Source organism: Carassius carassius, chromosome 13, assembly GCF_963082965.1.
Source record: "Carassius carassius chromosome 13, fCarCar2.1, whole genome shotgun sequence".
NCBI lineage: Eukaryota > Metazoa > Chordata > Actinopteri > Cypriniformes > Cyprinidae > Carassius > Carassius carassius.
Genome location: NC_081767.1, coordinates 17,292,250 through 17,315,955, shown reverse-complemented (window position 1 = coordinate 17,315,955; position 23,706 = coordinate 17,292,250). Strand labels below are relative to the sequence as shown.

Here is a 23,706-nt window from a genome sequence, read left to right as displayed (position 1 = left end):
TAGAGTCAGATCAGTTAGACCAATACTTCTCAAATGGTTTCACTTCAGGATCCAGATGATTAACATTAGACATTACATGGAGCCACAAAACAGTACTGAAATTTTTTATCATATGAAAAATGTTTTCTTTTAATGTTTGAAAAAAAAAAACTTAGATCATACAGGAAAGTTTCCCTTCAGGAACTCTAGCTGCGTCTGAGAATGCTTTGGGAACGCCTCCAGCGTGACCGGCTCTGAATCAGGTGAGTAATCAGTCCAATGGATGGGCGAGATGTCATAGGCAGGTGACATAAGTGACCAAGAAGCTTAAAAGCATGTGCACCCGTAATATAATGTGAGCAGAGAGGAACACACAGCCTGGTGGTGTTACAGGAGTACCAAACCAATCTGCTCAAAGAACTAGAGTGAGCATGTAAAATCTGAGGATATTACAGAGCTCAGGAGGACCGCTGACCACCTCCATGGAGGTCTCCAGAGTAGTTAGTTCGGCTTTTTCCTGCCGGTTAGCTGTTACAGGGCACAGAGCTAGCTGCTCTAATTACACCAGAGGTCAGTCTCGAGAGACTGAATCCCTTAGTAGACTATTTGTCAGCGTGGAAACTACTGCCAAATGTTTCTCAATGGGTCCTGCACACTGTAAAGAGAGGCTACAGAATCCAGTTTGGTTCTCCACGGCCTCGTTTCAATGGAGCTATTCTCACGATGGTGGGCCCTGAGCAGTCTCTGATCATGGAACAAGAAGTAGACACTCTCTTGAGGAAGGAAGCCATCGAAGTGATACCTCCTCACGGCAGAGTCTGGGTTCTACATCCACTACATCATAGTTCCAAAGAAGGATGGAGGGTTGCGTCCCATTTTAGATCTGCGTCAGTTGAACTGCTCAGTCATGCGACTGAAGTTCATGATGCTCACACTCAAGCAGGTCTTGCCGTCGGTGGTTCAACATCAAGATGTCATTCTCACCCACATGAGTTAGCTGGGGTTCAGATTAAAGACCAAGAAAAGTGTGCTTTCTTTATTACAGAGGATCACTTATCTGAGTGTGGTGTGGGATTTGACCACGATGTAGGCATGTTTGTCATCTGCTCGGATCAAGTCAATCTTCACCGCAGTCGCAAGAGTGAGAGAAGGCTGGTCACTCACTGTCAAGCAGTTTCAGAGACTGCTGGGTCTGATGGACGCTGTGACCAATGTGATACCTCTTGGCCTGCTGTACATGAGACCCATACAGTGGTGGCTGAAGACCAAAGTGTTCTCCCACTTCGCATGATCAAGGTCACGTGGTAAAAGCTACGTGCCTTGGTCATGTGGAGGAAAACTTGGCTCTTGTCTCAGGGCCTGGTGCAGGGAGCTCCTTGTCACCACGTAATGCTAGCGATGGGTATGTCCCTCACCAGTTGGGGTGCAGTCATGTGTGGCCACCCTGCCCCTTTCTTTAATGTGATCGCCATCTCACATGGCACATCAACTGCCTGGAGATGCTGGCTGTGTTTCGAGCTCTCAAACACTTCCTCCTAGACCTGAGAGATCTCCATGTGTTGGTGCGCACAAACAACACAGCGGTAGAGCCCTGCATGGGCCATAAATCTGGGCCCTTGCCTCGCCATGGCCCGAGATGCTCAGGCCCTGACCTTAATGAAAAAAAGTTTATCCCAAATGAAAAACGATACATGGCCACTGCCAGAAAAACAATCTCTTAGAAAGCATTATGAAGAAAAAGCATAGCATCTACAGTGGAAGGCTTTAATCCAGTCCTTTTTTCATCTATAATTCTTCCAGCTGTGCAAAAGGCACACTTGCTGCTACTGCTGCTGGCGGGAACACTAAACGCGGTGCGAGTCAGTCGAGAAAGATGCGGCAGCATGTTCTCCTGTTGTTGCCACCAGTGCGGCACATATCTTCCATCACCTTTCAACTTGAGATTGAGGCGCAAGTAAATCTATACTTCATAGGTATCATCCTCCTGCTCCACAATGTTTTCCACTCTTCCTCAAACTTGATGCCTCGCCATGCCCGCTGCTGCATGAATAATCAGGCTATGATTAATACATTAATTTAGAGACATAATAATAATAATGGTAACAAATATGCAAAAGAAAAACTCACTGTCAAGTTGATCTGCCCTTTCTGCTACCACTCCCTCTCTGCAGCGGGACATTTCGCAATCTGATGGATTTCATCCCATGTCAGCATCAAGGAACATCCTTAATTGATTGAACTTCGGCCATTAGAATATGGCCAGTTTGTGAAGTGGCTGGATGTGGACTTTTTTTGTCATCCACTCAGGGTGTCATTGACGGATAATTGCTTGGAAAGAAGTGTCAAACACATCTGGTTGACAATGGCGTTTCAGTTTGTGTAGCCAGGGCATGACGAGGTTCAGTGTTGGGTATTTATCTCCCTCCAACTCCCTCTGTGCGTCGTAGAATGGGTGCAGAAATTGCACCAGGAAGACCAGCACATCTGGCAAACAATTGTGTAATTGCTGGCTCTCACCATGGGTCTTAAATATCTCCTGTAACTCAGAGTAGACCAACTAAATTGTCTCCAGAGTGAGGAATACGGTGCTGTACCTGGTTTCTGCCATCTGTTTGACAGTTTTTGAGAACTGGCTGGCCAGACCAGATTCCTTTAGATATCGAACTAAAGTTTTGTCAGGCTGAAGGGTCTCTGCTACTTCTGGGGCTGATCATCTTCTGTAAGATCATCTGGGTTTAACGCATGTCTGAGGAAAGTGTTGTAACATGGTCTTGACAGTCTAGTTGCCAGTATGGGCGAAAAGCGGCAACAATATTAACCCCCTGATCAGTTATCCAGACAAAATTAATCATTACTGAAGCATCAAAACCAAGGAATGCGACTAATTGCTGCTGCAACTCTTTTCATATATTGTCCTCTGTTTTTGCTTCATTTGGGAAGCTTGTTGTGGTGAGTACCATGCTCTTCGTGTCATATTGTGTTGTGACATAGTGATGTGATTGACAAGTAGCTTATCTGACAGTGATAATTTATCCACATGTCAGTTGTCATGCTGAAATGTGTTAATGACCCCCTTGATCTCTTTAACTATGTCCCCTTTCTTAGCAGTCACCATTTCTTTTTTGCATTTTCGGGAGATTGTGGTAAGGTCAGGTAGTAAACTTGTGACTGACAGATGGCCATAGGTTGCGCCCACATTTATTAGCTCTTGCACTAACTAAATGAAACGGTTCCCTGCTACAGTTTCAAATGCCCGTAAGTCCATACAACAGAAATTCACACATTTAGCTGTGATTCCACTGAAGAGGGAGTTGGCTTGACAAGGAAATCACTCACACTAATTTGTTTGCTGCTGCTGCCTGGTCCGCTGCATCCTCAGCGCTCAAAATGTCTTTGTAAAGTGAATGTGATAGTGAAAGTGACGTGACATACAGCCAAGTATGGTGACCCATACTCAGAATCCATACCCTATTCGAATTCGTTAAATTCGCATTTAACCCATCCAGAGTGCACACACAGAGCAGTGAACACGCACACCATGAACACACACCCGGAGCAGTGGGCAGCCATTTATGCTGCGGCGCACGGGGAGCAGTTGGGCCTTACTCAAGGGCACCTAAGTTGTGGTATTGCCGGCCCGAGACTCGAACCCACAACCTCAGGGTTAAATGAGACGATCCAGTTTTCTTACTATGTTAGCTTAGCACAACCTTGCAATTTGTGCATTGTGCATAAATTCAAGATGGCGCTGCCGAGTCCGGTCGCCGTCCAGGTCGCTCCACTTAGACTGTGTTTTTATTTACTTTTTTACATACTTTTGCTTTCGTTTTTACACACATAACCTCTGCACTTTATCACTTACGACAAAGGAATGCTTTTGGACATTGGTCACCGCTTCACTAACCTGTTTCAGGACACTTTATCCCTCAATCCATCGTGGCCATCTGAGTTTCTCTGGAATGCCGAGATGAACAATGGTCACCTGAAAAACCATCCGAGGCGACGGATCAAGAAACACAGCGGGAAACGAGCTGGGATTCGCAAAAGACTGAGGAAAAGAGCTCACAGTTCACCTCTACCGAGCATTCTGCTCGCCAATGTCAAGTATCTGGAGAATAAGATGGATGATCTTAGAGCCAGGATAAGTTTCCAACGGGACATTAGGGACTGTAACATCCTTTGTTTGTCTGAAACATGGCTCACGCCCTCGGTCCTGGACGCTGCTGTAACGCTGTCTGAAAATGTATCTGTTTTATGGATGGACAGGACAGCCGAGGCTGGTAAATCCAAAGATGGAAGAGTGTGTTTCATGATTAACAAGAAACGGTGTGACCCCAGGAATATCTCCACTCTGTCGCGCTCCTGCTCGCCTTATCTGGAACATTTATCCATTATTTGCCACCCATTTTATCTGCCCCGGGAGTTTTCATCGATCATCGTTACTGTTGTTTACATCCCACCACAAGCTGACACCGGCTTGGCTTTGTCTGAGCTTCACGATGCGCTAAGCAGCAATATCAACAAACATCCTGACTCTGCTATTATCATCGCTGGGGACTTTAACAAAGCCAACCTCTGGCAGGTTATGCCTAATTTTTATCAACATATATCCTGTCCAACCAGAGGACCTAATACACTGGTTCATTGCTACACTCAGTTTAAGAATGCCTACAAAGCTTGCTCACTACCGACTTTCAGCAAATCGGTCGTCATCTGACGTCAGCGAGTTCACAGATGTAGCATTAAGCTTTGTTTACACGCTAGCCGAGCAAGCAACTGAAACAAAAACTATAAGGACCTTCTCAAATCAGAAACCTTGGGTGGACAGAACAATCCATGCAGCATTAAGCAAATGTACTGCTGCTTACAACGGCGGTCTTCTGTTGGGAAACATGAACAAGTACAAAACATTGTGCTGTGCTTTTCTGACGCGCAGTAAGAGCTGCCAAACACCGATACAGGGAATGCATAGAGTCACATTTCCAGCTCAATGACTCCACACAACACGTGTGGCAGGGACTAAGGAACACCTGTGCCTTTGGAAACAATTCATCTGCAGAGGTGAGAGCAGATCCGTCACTAGCTGACGAGATAAACACTTTCTACGGGCACTTTGAAAGCAATCTAAGCAGCATGAGTCTGCTGTTCAGCACGTCAGGAAGTGGCAGTCAGAGCAGCTATGATCATGTGATCACAGTGTCTGAGGACGAGGTTCGGAGGGCCCTAAAGCGAGTGAATGTCAGGAAAGCAGCCAGATTTGATGGGATTTCTGGCCGTATTCTGCGGTCCTGTGCTGATCAGCTCGCTGGTTTGTTTACATCTATTTTTAATGAGTCTCTTGCTACCTCGGTGTTTCCCACATCCTTCAAAAAATCTGTCATCATCCCTGTGCCTAAGAACAATAAACCCTCTTGTCTGAATGACTATCATCCTAACCTTTGTCAGATTATTTGGCTTAGATATGCAAGCCACTCCAGGCTCTTCCACTCTCTTGCCCTAGCTGTGTAGGGTTCCACACTAGGCAGAGATTTGAAAGTCTGGTGGAGTGGGCATTCTCCGACGCAGCTCGAGTTCCTGAAGAGGAATGTCTCAGTTTACGCATGTAACCATGGTTCCTCAAAGGAACGAGACCCTGCGTCGCAGTGCCACACTTCTGCCATCTCTGCCGGTGCTTGCTTCACTCCTAGAGGCTGATGCCGGTTTCACTGCACATGCTCTTAAGCTTCCTGGTTTCATTACGTCACCCGCCTATGACATCCATTGGACCGATTACACACGTGATTCAGAGATGGTCATGCTGGAGGCATTCCCAAAGCGTTCTCCAATGCAGCATATTGTTCCTTCAAGGAACCTAGTTACATGCGTAACCTGAGACATTTTATTTTGGGCTCTGTCATTTTTTTTTATTAATAGACAGGTGGGAGAGAGAGAGAGAGAGAGAGAAAGAAAGAGAGAGAGAAAGAGAGAGAGAGAGAGAGAAAGAGAGAGAGAAAGAGAGAGAAGAATGCGATCATGACCAGACAAAAGCCAGATTCAAACCTGTGTCTCCTAAATGATCATCGCTTTCCAAGCTATTTGTCTTTCTGGATATTTTTATATTTAGTAACACACGTACACTGTTGTGCTCATATTTTAAAAGACACACACAAACATATGGAGTCCCTGTAGCGTTGGCCTGTCTCACTCTGAAAGCTGAGTCTGCCGTTTGTCATCTCGGAGGTACCAAAGCTAACTGGCCCACTCCAGTTACCGAAGTTCAGCTTTTGTAATTTCGTTTATTTATCCCACTGTTCAAGTCCCAGCCCTCCTTTTCCAGACATCAAGAGCCAGATTGTGTGTGTGTTTGTGAAAGAGGGAGAATGCTAGATAGAGTAAGCACAGTGTAATGATTAATGAGCTGTTAAACAGAACTGAACTCTGCAAAAACTGTCTCTGCTGCTATCTGCTGATTTACTGCACTAAAAACATACAGCATATGGAAATTTTATATTTTTTGATATAATGTAATACTCACCCAAACCAAGGCATGATACTCTCAATCCAGATTTCCCAAGGTTCCTAGACAGACAGAAATAGAGAGAGGACAGAGAGAAAATAAAACATTTATATTAGATAGGGCATTGGTATCCTTCTGGCTCAGGCTTCATGGAGCTAAACAGTATTTCTCAAAGTAAATTCTAGCTGGGACATATAACGTACACAAATGCAGACATGTCAACAAAAGTATGTCAGAATTTATAACACAATGTAAATAACAAACTCAACATTATGCTCAGCTGTCTTTTTCTGGTCAACTAATGTTGTCTGAGAAAATGTTTTCTGAGAAAATGCTGAGAAAAACTATATATAAAAAAGTTTTACGAAGATGAACAAAGCTTTTACGGGTTGGGGGCAACATGGGGGTAAGTGATTAATGACAAAATTTTAATTTTGGGGTGGGGTAACCCTTTAATGACCATATAGTTTTTATTATTGTTTATTTAAGCTTTAGTTTTAATTATTAGAGTACATCAAGTTAAAGTAAATGAAAATGTATGTTTTTTTATATTTTAGTTAGTTTATTTTAAGAACTTTTTTTATTCTAGTTTTAGTGTATTATAATATACGATGACATTTTAGTGCAAACAAAATGAACAAAGTCATAGCAAGGCCAGTATTTTGCATTAATAACTTTAATTAATATGAAAATTCCACCACCTACTCCACAAAAAACATCTGTGTTGTCCAGCATTTTATTCTTTACATGTACAGTATTTAATTAAACACAGCATAAAACGTTCAAAGGTTTGAAGTGGGCTCATGACACATGGTATGATTTCTGCTAATAATCCCACATATAATCATATCAGTTGCCAGGCCACCAGAATTTCTTTAAATATTTTGACTTTATTCTCACATTGCTATGATGTATTCTCAAAATATTATGACTTTATTTTTATCTTTTTTTTTTTTTCATTTATTTTTATAAGTGGCACTAAAACGCTGTTATAGAAATAACCATGACTTACTTCAGCACATTCTAAAAATGTAATTTAGGTCCAGATGGTGTACAGTAGTTACAGCAATCTACCAGCAGAGGTTTACAGGTTCATGCTAGCCAACCAAACTTTGAGTTGAATAGCAAAGGCACTGCTAGGCATCTAAAAAAAAAAAAAAAAAAAGCACTGGCGATGTGTTGATAAAGTATATTTCTGGTCATAGTCTCAGCGTCAATAATTCAGTGTGCTAAATCCCATACACCAGCAGTTCTCAATTCCAGTCCTCGTGCCCCACTGCTCTGCACATTTTGTATGTTTCTCTTATGGCTTCAGACGTTTGTTCTATTTGAACGTAAGTGCCCTGTGAAGTGGACATCAAAGAATATTCCTCCATGATTACAGTTCAAAGCGAACATATATGTTCCATTTAAAGTATGAAGTGCGCGAGACATGAATTTAAATTGTATTTATTTACAGAGGAACATGATGTCACACTTGTCCGTGTGTGAAGACATTGTGCTGTGCAGATCTGGGAATGAATGTTCCGAAGTGAGGTAAATTTCGACAGATTTCCCCTGCTCAGGGAGTAGGGATCAGGGAGCAATGACCACTGTATAGGGACCATGTTAATGGTAACACAGTTCAAGCACAGAGCTCACTTCTGACAAGCTGATTATCTGAATTAGGTGTGTTAACAAAGAGAGACATGCAAAATATGCAGAGATAGGTGTGCGAGGACTGGAATTGAGAACCGCTGCCAGACACAGTTCAAAACAACAGAGATTTTGTGACTTCACTGTAAGTGTAAAAACTGTAATGACAGCTGTGTGAGCACCATGAACAAGAATAAAGGGAATTCATTGTTTTTTATAAGATTTACTGATATCAAGTGCGTTGGGATAAGTGACAAACTTTGCAGGGAACACAGAAAAGTGCTGACAGAGAGAGAGAAAATGAGGATGAGTAACTTAAGAGAGAGAAAATGCAAGCTGGTGGATTCTGCTGTGAGAGTGTATTACGTCTCTGCTACTATCAGTATGAATTTATTTCTCTGCATCAAGGCCAGAGAATGAAGGTGCAGGATAATAACGGATTCACCGTGCTGCAGATAATAAACCTGCAGGTGTGACAGATTACACATGGCCAATGCACAACTGGTACTCAAAAACTTACACAGCATGTTCTGTAAAATACAGTCTAACGTTACCATTAGTTTCCAAGGATCCATCTGTCAACTTGTGACAGTTCATAACAACATTAAGTTGAAGAGTGTGACTGAAGAGATAGCACAACCCCCTTTCAAGACCCAGACCAAGGTATGAAGAAGCAGAAACAATAACATGACTACAAGCCTATACACACCTGGAACAAATATTTGTTGAGTACAGTACTGAAACCGGGTACAGAAAGTCATTCATCAAAGGTTTCTTTCTTTTTTTCAGTGCATTAATATTAGTTAATGGATTAGGTATCATGAATAGCAACTGTTACAAAATTTAATAATCTAAGTTGTTCAAATGTTTTTTTTTTTACAAAATTTGCAGGATTGTAAAAAAAAAAAAAAAAAAAAAAAACTAACAACAGCAACAACATAACAATATTATATATCTATATCTATCTATCTATATCTATCTATATATATATATATATATATATATATATATATATATATATATATATATATTTATATAATGTATGTATGCGTGTAGGTATGTATGTATAATATGAATATATAATATGAATTTGTATTTTGTATAAAAATAAAAATAAAAGTGATGGGTTCCAGTCAGATAGAGAAAGACATTTAAGATTACATTAAAGGGGCTGCTCAATGTAAGCTGCACCAAAGACAAATGGAGCATTGCACACTACAGAAATTCAGAGGAGCATGACCACAACTGTGGCACAACTCAATGAAACAAGTTCTAGTGTTGCAGGGGACAATGTGTAATGTATAATTCTGTGTGTACATCTACAATGTGTCTGTCAATCTACACTGACATCAAACAGAGCAGAACCATCCAGAGACCAAACATAACTTTTGAAGCAACACACACACATAGTTTATCTCAAGTTAAAGTGAGGGAGTTTAACCCTGAGAGTGATATAGAGGTGCTAAAATCACTAGACTGAGTTTAAACGATGTAATTACTTATCATAATCATGCTCTTTAAAGGTACTCCATCAGGCCGTGTGGTCTGTGGCTCTGAGGGGATTCGAGAAGTTTCTGCACCAGCAGCTCCTTTCAGCAGACTTGAACTAATCACTCACATGTTTCTCAATGAATAATTAAGGGAGTATAGCAGATGTATTGTTCTGATGTAAAACAGCATCGGAAAGTATTGTATAGTCAGGGCCGGTCCTAGCATTTTGGGGGCCCTAAGCAGATATTCAAAAGAGTGCCAACCCATAACCGCACCCCATCCCCCATCGTACTCATATTACACTGACACCTTATTGTGAAACATTTTGTATCATTGAGATAATATTATAGTTTAAATATATTCTGCTGTCATATTCATTTTAATACATTTTAGTAATTCTGTTGTTTTTATTAGTTTTGTTGTTTTTTAAAATGTCTATATAGTTATTACATTTTCTTTAAGTTTTAGTTATTTTAGAATATCAAGATAAACTAAATGATATGGGGAAGTGTTGCCTTGTCAACTAGATAAAATAATATATGTATATATATATATATATATATATATATATATACAATACATCATATAAATATAAAATACAAAAATACATCAGTAATGTGATTTTTTATTTTTTTTTTATTTTACTTCTCTTGGAAAATGTGGTTGCTTACGAGTGGCTAAATGGGACTAAAAAGGTTGTCAGGGACATTAAAAAATACACTGAACAAGTAAACTCATCTACTAACTAGTCTGTTTTCACAGCCTAATTGTGTTTATAATCATGCTTCTGCAAACTATTCTAAAACAGGCTTTCAAGGAAAAAGGCTTTTTTTATATAAAAACTGAAAAAGATGATGGAAGCTTAATGGTGGTGACGTTGAAGTCATGAGAACATGGCAAAGTTTGTTTATATGCCATTTAGGCTTCAAAATGTATAAATGCTGTGTTAATTTTGTGAAGATTATGAATAAAATGTGTATCATAATCTTTTGTTGATCACATAGCTTATTTTCTGCAATAATGCACTTCTATCGAGTTTTTGTTGAGGGAAACAAGTTAATGCTTAATTTCAGTTTAGCCTACAAAAATACATTATCACTGCAGTACTTAGGGGTCCTATTAAAACTCAACTCCACAGTAACTTCAGCTGCTGGTCTCACTTTTGGACAGTGCCAAATTAGTGATTTATAAATTATTTAAACAAATTTGTATAACGACATAGGTATGACACATGTATTACAATATGTAGGTAGTTTATGAGGACACTACCTGTGTCCCCGTGATTCAAAAGGTTTTAAAAACATATTTAAATGGTGTTTTTTGAAAATCAAAAAATGCACAAAGTTTCCTGTGAGGGGTAGATTTAGGTGTAGGGTTGGTGTAGGCAGATAGAAAATACAGTTTGTACAGTATAAAAACCATTACGCCCCATAAACCGCCAATACAAACTTTTCTAATCTTTTTGTATTCTGTTTTATTTTTTATTTATTACACAATTAACAAAAGCAAAAAAAGGCCTCTAACACTAGCTTGCTTTTTCCTTTTTCTATTCTATCTATTTCCTTTTTATTTATTATATATATATATATGAAGAGTTCAGATGCAAAATCCTTTGCCAAAAGTGCCATCTGAAATTTTCATCTAAAATTAGGATTTTTATCAAGCTCCTAGTTGAGTAATTTTACTTTAATGGCAATGTGCGGGTCCTTTTCCGGGCTATTAAAGTGAAATAACTGAACATAAATATAGGAGCCTTATAAAAATCCTAATTTTAGATGAAAATTTCAGATGTCACTTAGAGGCTTTTGCATCTGATCTCTTCATATATATATAAAAACGTTGCTATATGTACAGTCGTGGCCAAACGTTTTGAGAATTACATAAATAATTGTTCTTCCAACAATCCAACAACAGTTTGGTGAAGAACAATGCATTTTCCAGCACGATGGAGCACCGTGCCATGAGGTAAAAGTGATAACTAAGTGGTTCGGGGACCAGAATGTTGAAGTTTTGGGTCCATGGCCTGGAAACTCCCCAGATCTTAATCCCATTGAAAACTTGTGGTCAATCCTCAAGAGGTGGGTGGACAAACAAAAACCCACTAATTCTGACAATCTCCAAGAAGTGATTATGAAAGAATGGGTTGCTATCAGTCAGGATTTGGCCCAGAAGTTTATTGCCCAGTCGAATTGCAGAGGTCCTGAAAAACAAGGGCCAACACTGCAAATACTGACTCTTTGCATAAATGTCATGTAATTGTCGATAAAAGCCTTTGAAACGTATGAAGTGCTTGTAATTATATTTCAGTACATCACAGAGTTTAGCAGCAAACTTTTTGAAAAAAAGCCCTATAAAGGGAGCTCGAAAAGGCTGACTCACCTGATTTATTTCATCGCCGAAGCGAACCAGAGTGAATCGTAGGCATGGCAGAGAACGCAGTACTCGTTCCCTCTTCTAGAGAGAACCAAGGTTACATTAGTAACCGAGTACGTTCTCTTACGAGAGTTCTCTCGTACTGCATCTTAGCTAAGACGCTACGGGAACCCAATATAAAGCGCCGTGCGTGCAGAGATCACACACCAATAAACCTGGAAGCGACGCCCAGGATTTACAGTGCACAATCACCAGAGGGACTCACAGAGAGTCCTAGAACAGGAGGGGGGAACCCTCCGTCCCATATCTAGCAACGTCCGTAGATGCGGCAATATGACATCACATAATCAAGGCAGGGCCTGACTAATGTGGTAATGTGGGTCTTACGCAATACTGCCCATATAACAGTCGGCAGCGCATAGCGCTTGCGATCTCAGAGTTCCAATCAGGATCCTGATTCAACTATACCGACAACAGCTTTGCTTGCAGGGCGGGAACCTCTAGGTTATAGAACCTGATAAATGTAGACGGCGAGGCCCATCCTGCCGCCATAATATATCCTGTAAGGAAATCCCATTAGACCACGCCCACGACGAGGCGACGCCTCTTGTGGAGTGTGCTCTGACGCCCAGTGGGCACTGAAGGCCCCTGGAAGCGTAAGCTAACGCTATAGCATCAACAATCCATCTGGATAAGCTCTGTTTCGAAACAGCCATTCCCTTGGAACGTCCACTGAACGAGACAAACAGCTGCTCAGTCTGTCTGAAGACAGCAGAGCGAGACACATAAGTTCTTAAAACCCAAACGGGGCAAAGAAAACTCGAGTCTCCATCCACTTCTGACACCGACAGGGCAGACAGGGAAATAACCTGAGCCCGAAACGGTGTGTTGAGGGATTTCGGCACATAACCGTGCCTAGGTTTGAGTATGACCCTTGAGTCATTAGGCCCAAACTCCAAGCACGTCGGGCTCACCGAGAGCGCGTGCAGGTCACCCACACGCTTCACTGAAGCGAAAGCCAACAAGAACACTGTCTTGAATGACAGACATTTGAGGCTAATCGTTTGGATAGGCTCGAAAGGAGAACCCTTCATGGCCTCCAAAACCATCGAGAGGTCCCATACAGGGACTGATGGAGGTCTGGGAGGATTCAGCCTCCTAGCTCCTCTAAGGAAGAGGATGACCAAGTCGTTCCTTCCTATTGACTGACCGAGCGTTGTCTCAGAAAACGCTGCGATAGCTGCCACGTAAACTTTGAGCGTGGAGGGGGCTCTGCCCTTATCCAACAGCTCCTGTAGGAAGGAGAGAACCTCCGTCACCTCACAACTAAGGGGTGAACGTCCCCGAGCTGTGCACCAGCTGGAGAATACTGACCACTTCGAGGCATACAGCCGTCGAGTCGACGGAGCTCTAGCCTGAGCGATAGTGTTTAGCACTCCCACTGAGAGATCAGCGGGTAACCGTTGAGCGCCCACACATGGAGGGACCACAACTCCGGTTGAGGGTGCCAAATCGAGCCCCTGGCCTGCGAGAGAAGGTCCCTCCTCAACGGCACTGGCCACGGGGCAGTGTCTGTTAACTGCATCAAATCTGGAAACCATGGTTGGTTCTTCCAAAGTGGTGCTACCAGCAGTACTGAGCATTTCGTTTCCCTCACCTGTTCTATCACCTGCGGAAGGATGGAGACGGGGGGAAAGGCATAGAGCAGGCGGCACGGCCACCTTTGCGACAGCGCGCTCTCGTTGTTGGAAAAGAACGCGGGGTAGTGAGCGTTTTCGTGGGACGCGAAGAGGTCCACTTCCGCCCTGCCGAATCTCTCCCACAGCAGCTGGACTGTTTGTGGGTGTAGAGACCATTCGCCCGTGGGAATGTTGCTCCTGGACAGTCTGTCTGGACCCAGATTCTGTAGCCCAGGCACACAAACTGCTCTCAGCGAGCACAAGTTGCGCTGAGCCCAAACCAGGAGGCTTTCCGCCAACCTGTACAGGTTTCGGGACCTGAGACCGCCCTGGTGATTTATGTAGGACACCACAGACATGTTGTCCGAATGGACTAGAACGTGGTGGCCCTTGATTCGGGGACAAAAACACGTCAGCGCGTTTTCCACTGCCAGCATTTCCAGACAGTTGATATGTTGGAGCTTTTCCCGTTCTGACCACAGGCCAAAGAACGGTCTGCCCTCGTGCAGCGCTCCCCATCCCGAAGTGGTGGTGTCCGTCGACACCACTCTCACTTTCGAAGAAGTCCCCAGGCTTACACCTGATTGGTACCAGTCGTTCGCTGTCCAGGGTTTCAAGGCTGTGACACAGCTCTGATTGACCTTGAGACGCAACTGACCGGATATCCACGCTCTGCGCGGTAACCGCGCTTTCAGCCAGAACTGCAAGGGGCGCATGCCGAGCAGGCCCAACTGAAGAACTGGTGATGCTGAGGCCATGAGACCTAGCATCTTCTGAAATTCTCTGAGCGAAAAGGTCGCGCAGCAGCAGAAAGAGCTCGCTGCGCGCTGAATGCTCAACGCGCGCTGTGGCGACAGGCACGCCGTCATGGAGCGTGAGTCCAGAGCTATACCCAAGAACAGTATCGTCTGACTGGGGTTCAGTGAACTCTTCGTCCAGTTGACACTGAGACGGAGTTTCTCGAGGTGATCGAGTAAAATGGCCCTGTGCTCCACGAGCTCTGATCGTGATTGCGCCAGAACCAGCCAGTCGTCCAAATAGTTCAGCACTCGCATGCCTCTGAGTCTGAGAGGAGCAAGCGCTGCGTCCATGCACCTCGTAAACGTACGAGGAGCCATGGACAAGCCGAACGGCAGGACTGTATACTGGTATGTCTGGCCCTCGAAGGCGAATCTCAAGTATCGCCTGTGACGTGACGCCATCTGTATTTGAAAATACGCGTCCTTCATGTCTATCGACATGAACCAGTCTCCTCTGCGAATATGCGCGAGGAGTTTCCTGGTCGTAAGCATTTTGAAACTGTGTTTCACCAATGCCTTGTTCAGCTGTCTCAGATCCAGTATGGGCCTGAAACCCCCGTCTTTCTTGGGCACTAGAAAGTATCTGCTGTACAGCCCTCCTTCGCTTTGAGCTTGAAATACAGGCTCCACAGCCCCTTTGCTCAACAGTTTTGATATTTCGGCCCGAAGCAGGTGTGCTACTTCTGTTTTGACCGTAGTTTCGACGCGCGCTAGAAAGCGCGGAGGGCGTCGAAAAAACTGTAGCGAGTAGCCTCTCTTTATAATGTCTAGCACCCAATCCGAAACCCCTGGAAGCGCTGACCATGCATGTGCATGAATGGCTAAGGGTTGGATGCGAAGCGCGCTCTGTTGGCTGGGCAACGGCAGCGCTTCGATGTGCTGTAACATGGGCGTAATGCCTGTGACGTTTGAGGCGGGGAGCGCGCTGATCACAGCGGGCAGATCGCTCCTCCTCGACCCCGCCACGGTGCTTAACCGAGTGAGGGAGGGCTGAGCGGGTCCCGTGGGACTTGTGCTGTCTGTGAGTAATTGTGGGCTGTAAGAGTGCACATTTACTGCTTTCGACTCGCTGTCTGCCTGGGCAGAACGCACGTGCACGGGTTCCGTTTTTACAGAAACCACACGCCGTGTGTGACATAGTGTTTGTGGGCACTGAGGAGTGGGCACGTTTACTATGTAGTGCGCACAATCAACCTGAGTCGCTTTTATGGGCCTGTGTGAAGGGCTGTGCTTATATGTGGAGATGGGCACTGAGCAGTGGGCATCCTCACTACATTTATAGCACCATCGGCCGTGGCCAGGACACCAGAAATTACACTCTTTTCGGGAAATATCTGGGTAGCTGTGATAACGGCTTTTGTGTGCAGGCAAGCGGGCAACTGTGCAGGCTTGCGTGTTGCAGAAAATGCTGAGACAGTCACAATTCCTGGAACTGAAACAGCAGCGCGCTTGGGTGAGAGCTCGGCCACAGCGGAACTCGTACACCAGCGCTTTCCTAGAAGTGCTAGGATGACTTCGGGGCTTCCGGCCTCACCGCAATTCTCTGCCGTGGTCCCCGCAGCGCGGGGTGACGGTTGGTAGAGCGAGATCGGGGTCTCGAGCTGCGTTGCTGACACTGTTGCGATGAAGCAGCAGGAGGCGGGGGGTGTGGCTGAGAGCTTCGCGGGGCCGGTCTAGCACGACTCGCTGCAGAACCGGAGCGCTTCGGGAGGAAGTGCTTGAAAGCTTGCGACGCTTTCTGGTCCTCGACGAATCTCTCAATGAACTCGTTGACAGACGATCCGAAGAGGCCAGCGGGAGTCAGCGGGGCGTCGAGGAACGCAGTGCGCTCAGACTCCGCCATGTCTGATAGCGTCAGCCATAGATGCCTCTCAGCCACAGTAGCGGAAGCCATAACTCGTCCCATGGCCTGTGCAGCGGACTTAGTAGCGCAAAGAGAGAGATCCGAAGCACTCCTCAAATCCGCGAGACAGATAGCTTCAGGTCCCATCTCATCCAGCTTATGGATGAGATCACCCTGGAAAATCTGCAGCGTGGCCATGGTGTGTAATGGTGTGTAAAGAAGATCCACGCGAGCACAGATGACGTCATGCGGCAGGCTTTAGATGGCAACACAACGCTTTCGTCCGCCGTCCAGCAGAGGGCGGGCAAAGGTGCGTCGCTATCGCCTGTTCCACCGGCGGAAATGACTGGTAGCCTCTGTTTTTAGCATCATCCAGTGCGGAGAATGCTGGTGAAACAGACGAACGAGTTCGCGCTGAGTATGGAGCGTTCCAAGCTTTCGCCACCTCTTCATGAAGCTCAGAAAGAAACGGGGCGGGCTTTGAGTTAGGAAAAGTACGCTCATCCGGAAGAAAGCTACCATCCAGCCGGGAACGAGCTGGATCCAGCAGGGCGAACACACACGAGGATACGAAAAAGGATATAGGCGCCGGAACGCGCAGCAGGAGCGGCAGTGGAAGGCGGCGTAGGCCGGCGGCATAGGCCAGCGGCTTCAGGAATGGCTCGTCCCGCTGAGATGCTATCTGACGACGCTTGCTTCCTCTCGTGATCCAACGATGCGTGAGCTTCGCTTGAAGAGATGAAAAATCAGGTATGTCAGCCTTTTCGAGATCCCTTTATAGGGCTAGGCCACACCCGTTTCGGCGGGAAGTGGCATGTAGGGTGAGAGCGCCCTCATTGGTCTGATGTTGCATCAGCCTGCGCTCGATAGGCTTGTGCAGTTGCCGCAGAGCAGCCAATGAGCGAGCGAGCCGTCTCGCCTATGGCTGTGTGCTGCTGCAAATGCGCTTTACAATAATTCAAAATTAAGGATTATTTTTTGCTTCAGTGTATCGTGAAAAGAGACTTTTCCCGTAGCGTCTTAGCTAAGACGCAGTACGAGAGAACTCTCATAAGAGAACTAAGATTTATGTAATTCTCAAAACTTTTGGCCAAGACTGTATACTGAGACTTGTTATAGCACTTGCCTATCATTGCTTTCTTGTTGATTTTAATTGCTTCCATTGTCCTCATTTGTAATTTGCTTTGGATAAAAGCGTCTGCTAAATGACTAATATATAAAATGTGTGTGTGTGTGTGTGTGTGTGTGTACAGGTAGATGACAAAATTCAGTTGGAAGCTGAACTGTCATGATTACTTTAAAAAACATAACCCATAATCTGAGAAGAATAGAGTCAGTCAGACTCATGCAGTATTCATGGAGCAATAACTAGAGAATAGCTCTCTCACCCATTGTCTCTACTATCTGTCATAATAAAGTAATGTGTTATAATATGATGGTGTAAAGTGGAGATGTGAATTGGGTCAATTTGATCATGACCTCTGGTGATTTTGAGATCCCAGGTGCATCATCTAGAAGCAGTCTGAGTGCACCAGAGCCCTTATTGGGTTTATGATGTTTATCATTGTGTTTTCAGGGCCAACCTCAGTTCCTGCAGCACATAGTTTGCATCAAATCTGTACTCAAATCTTTTCTGTAATCTCAGATGTCCAATCCATCCATTTAATTCAGCCTCTCTTGATACCTTTCCAGTGTTAAAAGTCATTCTGGTGTGTCGGATCCATGTGCCGTGGTGTTATATATGAACTGAATGTGCCAGAGGAACTGAAACAGGTTCTTCATGAAGGTTACAGTCACCGCATGCTATACTTAGAGAATCACAGTCTCTTCAGACGTGCATCTCTGACCAATAAAGGCCTAATTAGGTAAGAAGTCCCTCTGCACATGAAACATTATTTCATGTTTCATAGCAGAAGGAATGGTGATATGTGATAGAAGCTGGTGAAATACAGCATGATATAGTTATTATATAAGTGACAAAGACAGACGATAGGAATAAAGTGAATGAGGAAAAAAAAAATCTGAAAGAAAAAGATACAGTAAAAGGCATATACAGTTTTCTGATATGTCAGGGGAGACCCCATCTGTGATCATTACAAAACTGTCTGCATCAATCACTTGCAAACATGCTTCTTTATAAGAAATGCCACTTGATTATATGATGGAGTGAAATGTATACATTTTAATTGTCATTTTAGTTTTCTAATATATGTTACTGTACACTTGAAAAACAAAATACCACACTAAAAATGTTGCCTTTTGATTTAATAAAGTCCATCCAAACAGCAAACATCAACAGCCATAATGTCATGATTATGATGCAATATCTATGCCCTCATTCATACAACATTCCTTCATTGGCTTTGCTTCCTGTCAAAATAAAGCAATGAATGAAACCTTAAGTTAAAAATAAGCCATAGTATGATATTCTACATCATGAATTCTGATGCTTGGGTTATTGAAAACAGAACTTTAATTAATTTCTTTAAAGGTGTCTGTAAACAAAAATTATTTAAAGTGTCATGGTGCAATCAAAACTTCATTATACAAGAACTCAAAGAACTGCCTATACCAACCACAAAGAACACTGCAAAATAAAACATCTAATATCTGGATATATTTAGTCTGCAGCAGATGAGAAAGAAATATAAACTGCCAGATGCTTAATAGGGAAGAACCTAAGGATGCAGTGCCTCTATGCTAGGCTAGCACACATAGATCAATCTGATTGATGGTGGGCCTTTTCCTTCTTACTCTAATGCGGATAAAAGTCTGAGATGTTGGGCTGCATGTTTAATAGACAACAAAATGCAGATATACAGTCACCTAAAGGATTATTAGGAACACCATACTAAGGCCCAATCCCAATTCTATTTTATACCCCTTCCCCTAATATTCCCCTAAGGATTGGGACACCACTACCATGACGTCACACGCCATCATTCGTCATCTAGCTCTTACAATACACACATATACTGGTGTGCATTAGAGCCTTTAATTATCGTTCTGTATTAATGAGCTGCTTACTGAGACACACACATATATGAAATCACGCAGCTCATACATCCAGGAAAAAAAAAACTAAAGGGGAAGGGCTAAGGGGTAGAATTGGGATTGGGCCTAATACTGTGTTTGACCCCCTTTTGCCTTCAGAATTGCCTTAATTGTACGTGGCATTGATTCAACAAGGTGCTGAAACCATTCTTTAGAAATGTTGGCCCATATTGATAGAATAGCATCTTGCAGTTGATGGAGATTTGTGGGATGCACATCCAGGGCACGGAGCTCCAGTTCCACCACATCCCAAAGATGCTCTATTGGGTTGAGATCTGGTGACTGTGGGGGTCATTTTAGTATAGTGAACTCATTGTCATGTTCAAGAACCCAATTTGAAATGATCGAGCTTTGTGACATGGTGCATTATCCTGCTGGATAGCAGAGGATGGGTACATGGTGGTCATAAAGGGATGGACATGGTCAGAAACAATGCTCAGGTAGGCCGAGGCATTTAAACGATGCCCAATTGGCACTAAGCGGCCTAAAGTGTGCCAAGAAAACATCCCCCACATCATTACACCACCACCACCAGCCTGCACAGTGGTAACAAGGCATGATGGATCCATGTTCTCATTCTGTTTACGCCAAATTCTGACTCTACCATCTGAATGTCTCAACAGAAATCGAGACTCATCAGACCAGGAAACTTTTTTCAGTCTTCAACTGTCCAATTTTTGTGAGCTCGTGCAAATTGTAGCCTCTTTTTTCTATTTGTAGTGGAGATGAGTGGTACCCGGTGGGGTCTTCTGCTGTTGTAGCCCATCCGCCTCAAGGTTGTGCGTGCTGTGGCTTCACAAATGCTTTGCTGCATACCTCGGTTGTAACACGTGGTTATTTCAGTCAAAGTTGCTCTTCTATCAGCTTGAATCAGTCGGCCCATCCGCCTCTGACCTCTAGCATCAACAAGGCATTTTCGCCCAAGGGACTGCTGCATACTGGATGTTTTTCCCTTTTCACGCCATTCTTTGTACACCCTAGAAATGGTTGTGCGTTAAAATCCCAGTAACTGAGCAGATTGTAAAATACTCAGACCGGCCCGTCTGGCACCAACAACCATGCCACGCTCAAAATTGCTTAAATCACCTTTCTTTCCCATTCTGACATTCATTTTGGAGTTCAGGAGATTGTCTTGACCAGGACCACAGCCCTAAATGCATTGAAGCAACTGCCATGTGATTGGTTGATTAGATAATTGCATTAATGAGAAATTGAACAGGTGTTCCTAATAATCCTTTAGGTGAGTGTATGAGGTATAATAAGATGAAACATTGCAGATAATCCACCCAGCATTAAGAAAAGCGAATCAATTTATAGGGAAAAACATTATATGTGATGTTATTGTTTGGAGTTATATTATGTTATACTGAGTCTGAAATTTTGACTAACCCGGAATCCTGACTGAATGGATTTTGCAATGCAGAGAGAAATTAAGTAAATAAATTGTTGAAAATGAACAGTTCTGCTTGCCTGCCACATTGAGCAATGCTCTGCCTTGTGCTCTACTCAAAAGAAGAGGGAGCAATCTGCATAAAACAGGAGCAAATCACCTACTGTACGTCCACAGCTTGAGCTGTACTCAATGGAAACTGTCGCTGTGGACTCCAAGAGCCAAGAGGTCTGACTGATGTAATCGAATATATTAAAGGTCGACTGAAGAATAAATAAGTTTAAAGTATTGTTGAGGTAAACTGCTTTGTAAAATGTTAGCTAGAAAAAGTAAACAATAAATGCTATGTGTATGTTCTGTTCAATGAGTAAATATTTTCAGGGTGATCTCATTTGTATTCATAGTGTAAGTAATGATAAGTGAGACACTGGAATGTATGTGTTGACAGACAGAATCTGAAATGTAAACCCTTTTATACAGTGATTTACCAAAATGAATTTTTGAAACCAAAATTAAAGTTTTCATTTAGGCAAAAATAATAAAAATGAAATCGAAGATAAAGTGTCAGTGTAACACAGTTTGTAGTTTGGGAAGAAGGTGGCGGGAACCGGCGAACATTTAAACCTTAAACTTTAATAAATAAATAAACACAAAACAAGAGTAAAAGTGGCAGGCTGTCACAGACTACTGCCGCATAAAACATAATTTGTTCACTCTAAGTATATTATGCTGTCATTGTCACTGTCACTGACAGTAATTATGGGCCCTCTAATCTATTTATTCCAAAACTTAACTTTGAATTCATGACTTTCAAATTTGTGGAATTTGACAGGAAGAGGAATTTAATCAATTAATTTATCAATCTGTCTATCTATCAATCTGTCTATCCATCCATCCCTGTCCCTACTATTAAAACTCTAAGGATGAGTTCAGGAGCTTAAAAAAGTGTTGATGGCTTCAAAACTATAGAAACTTTACTTTTAGTTAAAAATGACAGCTACTATAATAATGTTTTTGAATTTCAATTCAGTTTAATTTTACTTTTTGACATTAAATGCATACTATTTGCAGATGTGCATTTTTTTTACTTTAGACTGATCTGAACAAAATGTCAGTGGAACTCTCATTTATCAGTAAACATAATATAATGTCAATTTTAAAAAGTAAATTATGAAAAAGCTATGAATACTAATCACGTTGGTGATTTATGTTTCTGCCAACTGTACAATCAACTGCTGACTGAATGAAAACAGACTATTTTCTATGTAAACACACTAGATGGAAATCTCTGACCACTGTGCTCAAGTCCCACATCTTTTGCAGCACCTCGGCACAAGACAAGTCACAGGAGATCTTAAAATGCAGCGCTTAAGTTTAATTCAATTTAATTTAAAGGAGTTCAAATTTAAAAAGCTGAACTCTGTCTTTTGCTATGTACAATGTCCTCACAGAATAAATAAGTTGTAATGCATTAATCTGTAAGAGAGGTGTTATTTCTCTTGGGTCTCATTTACACCTGCACATGTTGAGCTGAGCTTTTTCCCTCCCCATGATGCCAGGATGCAGTTACCCTGTGATTATTCCTTCCCCTTCTATGTGAGACTGAGTCCGAGGACAGTTCCCAAGTTCAAGCTCACACTCACAAACACATACATCAAACTCTCACATGAGTGCAACACAGGCACACTAATATGTACTTACAATCATAATTACACACTGAACAGGACTGAGTAAGAGAGGGAAAGAAGGTTGTCAAGCAATGTTGATGCGAGTGGGCAGAAAAAAAAAAACTCCACTGGCTTTAGCGTGGGGATTCAAGTATCCTCTAAGTGTTAGCTTCCCGCGAGACTTCAGCACCCTGTGTGGCTGTCTGATTGAGTGACTGCTCAACATCACACACTGGTCATTTCATTACACTCTAAGAAAGTATAGGAACTCAGTTTGTCAAGAAACGAGCATTATCTCATCTACATATCTACAAATCTTTGTCTAAACAAATTTTTTGTCTTAATGAGAAGTACATTTTAAATATCTAAACAACCTTTTTTTCACTACAAAGACCCTTATGTGCAATCGAGAATTTTGATAGATATTAAAGGTTAATAAATGGAACCATCAATGCCAATAAAGTACATAAAGTTGCATGTTGCATGAAACCATTTATCATTAGTCTGGTATGGTAATTATTCAAACAGAATGACAAATGTTCATGGACTGGAGGCATCTCCGAAAAAAAAGCAATGTAATTTCTAGTAAAAAGCTGCCAAAGTTCTTAGTGATAATCACTGACTCCCTCTTAAAACACAAAAATAGATCATAAAGCCCTTACAACATGGCATAACAGTACTCACATTTTATTGTTCCAACAACGTGTGATTCAATGACTTTTTTTTAATGAAGGAATACTGTGATACTATGAATGGAGATGGAGAGCAAGAGTTAAAAGCAGGGCTATGGAGAGTATAGAAAGGTCTGAGGTCAAATTCAGAAACATTTGTCAGCTCTCTCAGGCCAAAAACAGAGAATTTTTTTTTTTTTTGAGTTGGATGTTTTTCTGTTATAACTGATAGCTGTGAACTGTAACTGTAATCAAAAGAACACTGCCATGAACATTGTCTCATCTAATCGTTTCTGAACGAAACCACTGTGTTGCATGCTGTCAGCCGGTCTGACACAGCTCTGTCTTTTGTCGAGTCTGCTTTACAGAGATAGAGAGCAGTAAAAAAAAAAGGCTGAGATGGCAGTAGTTCATGCCAATACTGATTAAAACGTTACCATCTCATTGCTTCTGTAAGTGGTTTGTTATGCAACTGTTCAAGTTTCGTGTGAGAGAGCAATAAGCTCCTGTATATCTCAATAAGCCTTTTGATGACAGAAGCAATCACCTGTATCTACTCCAAGGCTGTTTCACATTGGACTGACTAATAATCCTGCAGTTCCTGATGATCCATATGTGTGATTTTCTA

The 23,706-nt window shown here is 42.7% G+C and overlaps 1 protein-coding gene across 1 annotated transcript in view; it reads right to left on the bottom strand.

The window, feature by feature from the left end:
- LOC132156004 (voltage-gated potassium channel subunit beta-1) overlaps positions 1-23,706 on the bottom strand; it is a 141,523-nt gene that overhangs the window by 84,188 nt on the left and 33,629 nt on the right. The window contains exon 2 of the mRNA XM_059564808.1: positions 6,494-6,537. Within this exon, the coding sequence (XP_059420791.1) occupies positions 6,494-6,537 (44 nt within the window). The remainder of the gene's footprint in view (positions 1-6,493; positions 6,538-23,706) is intronic.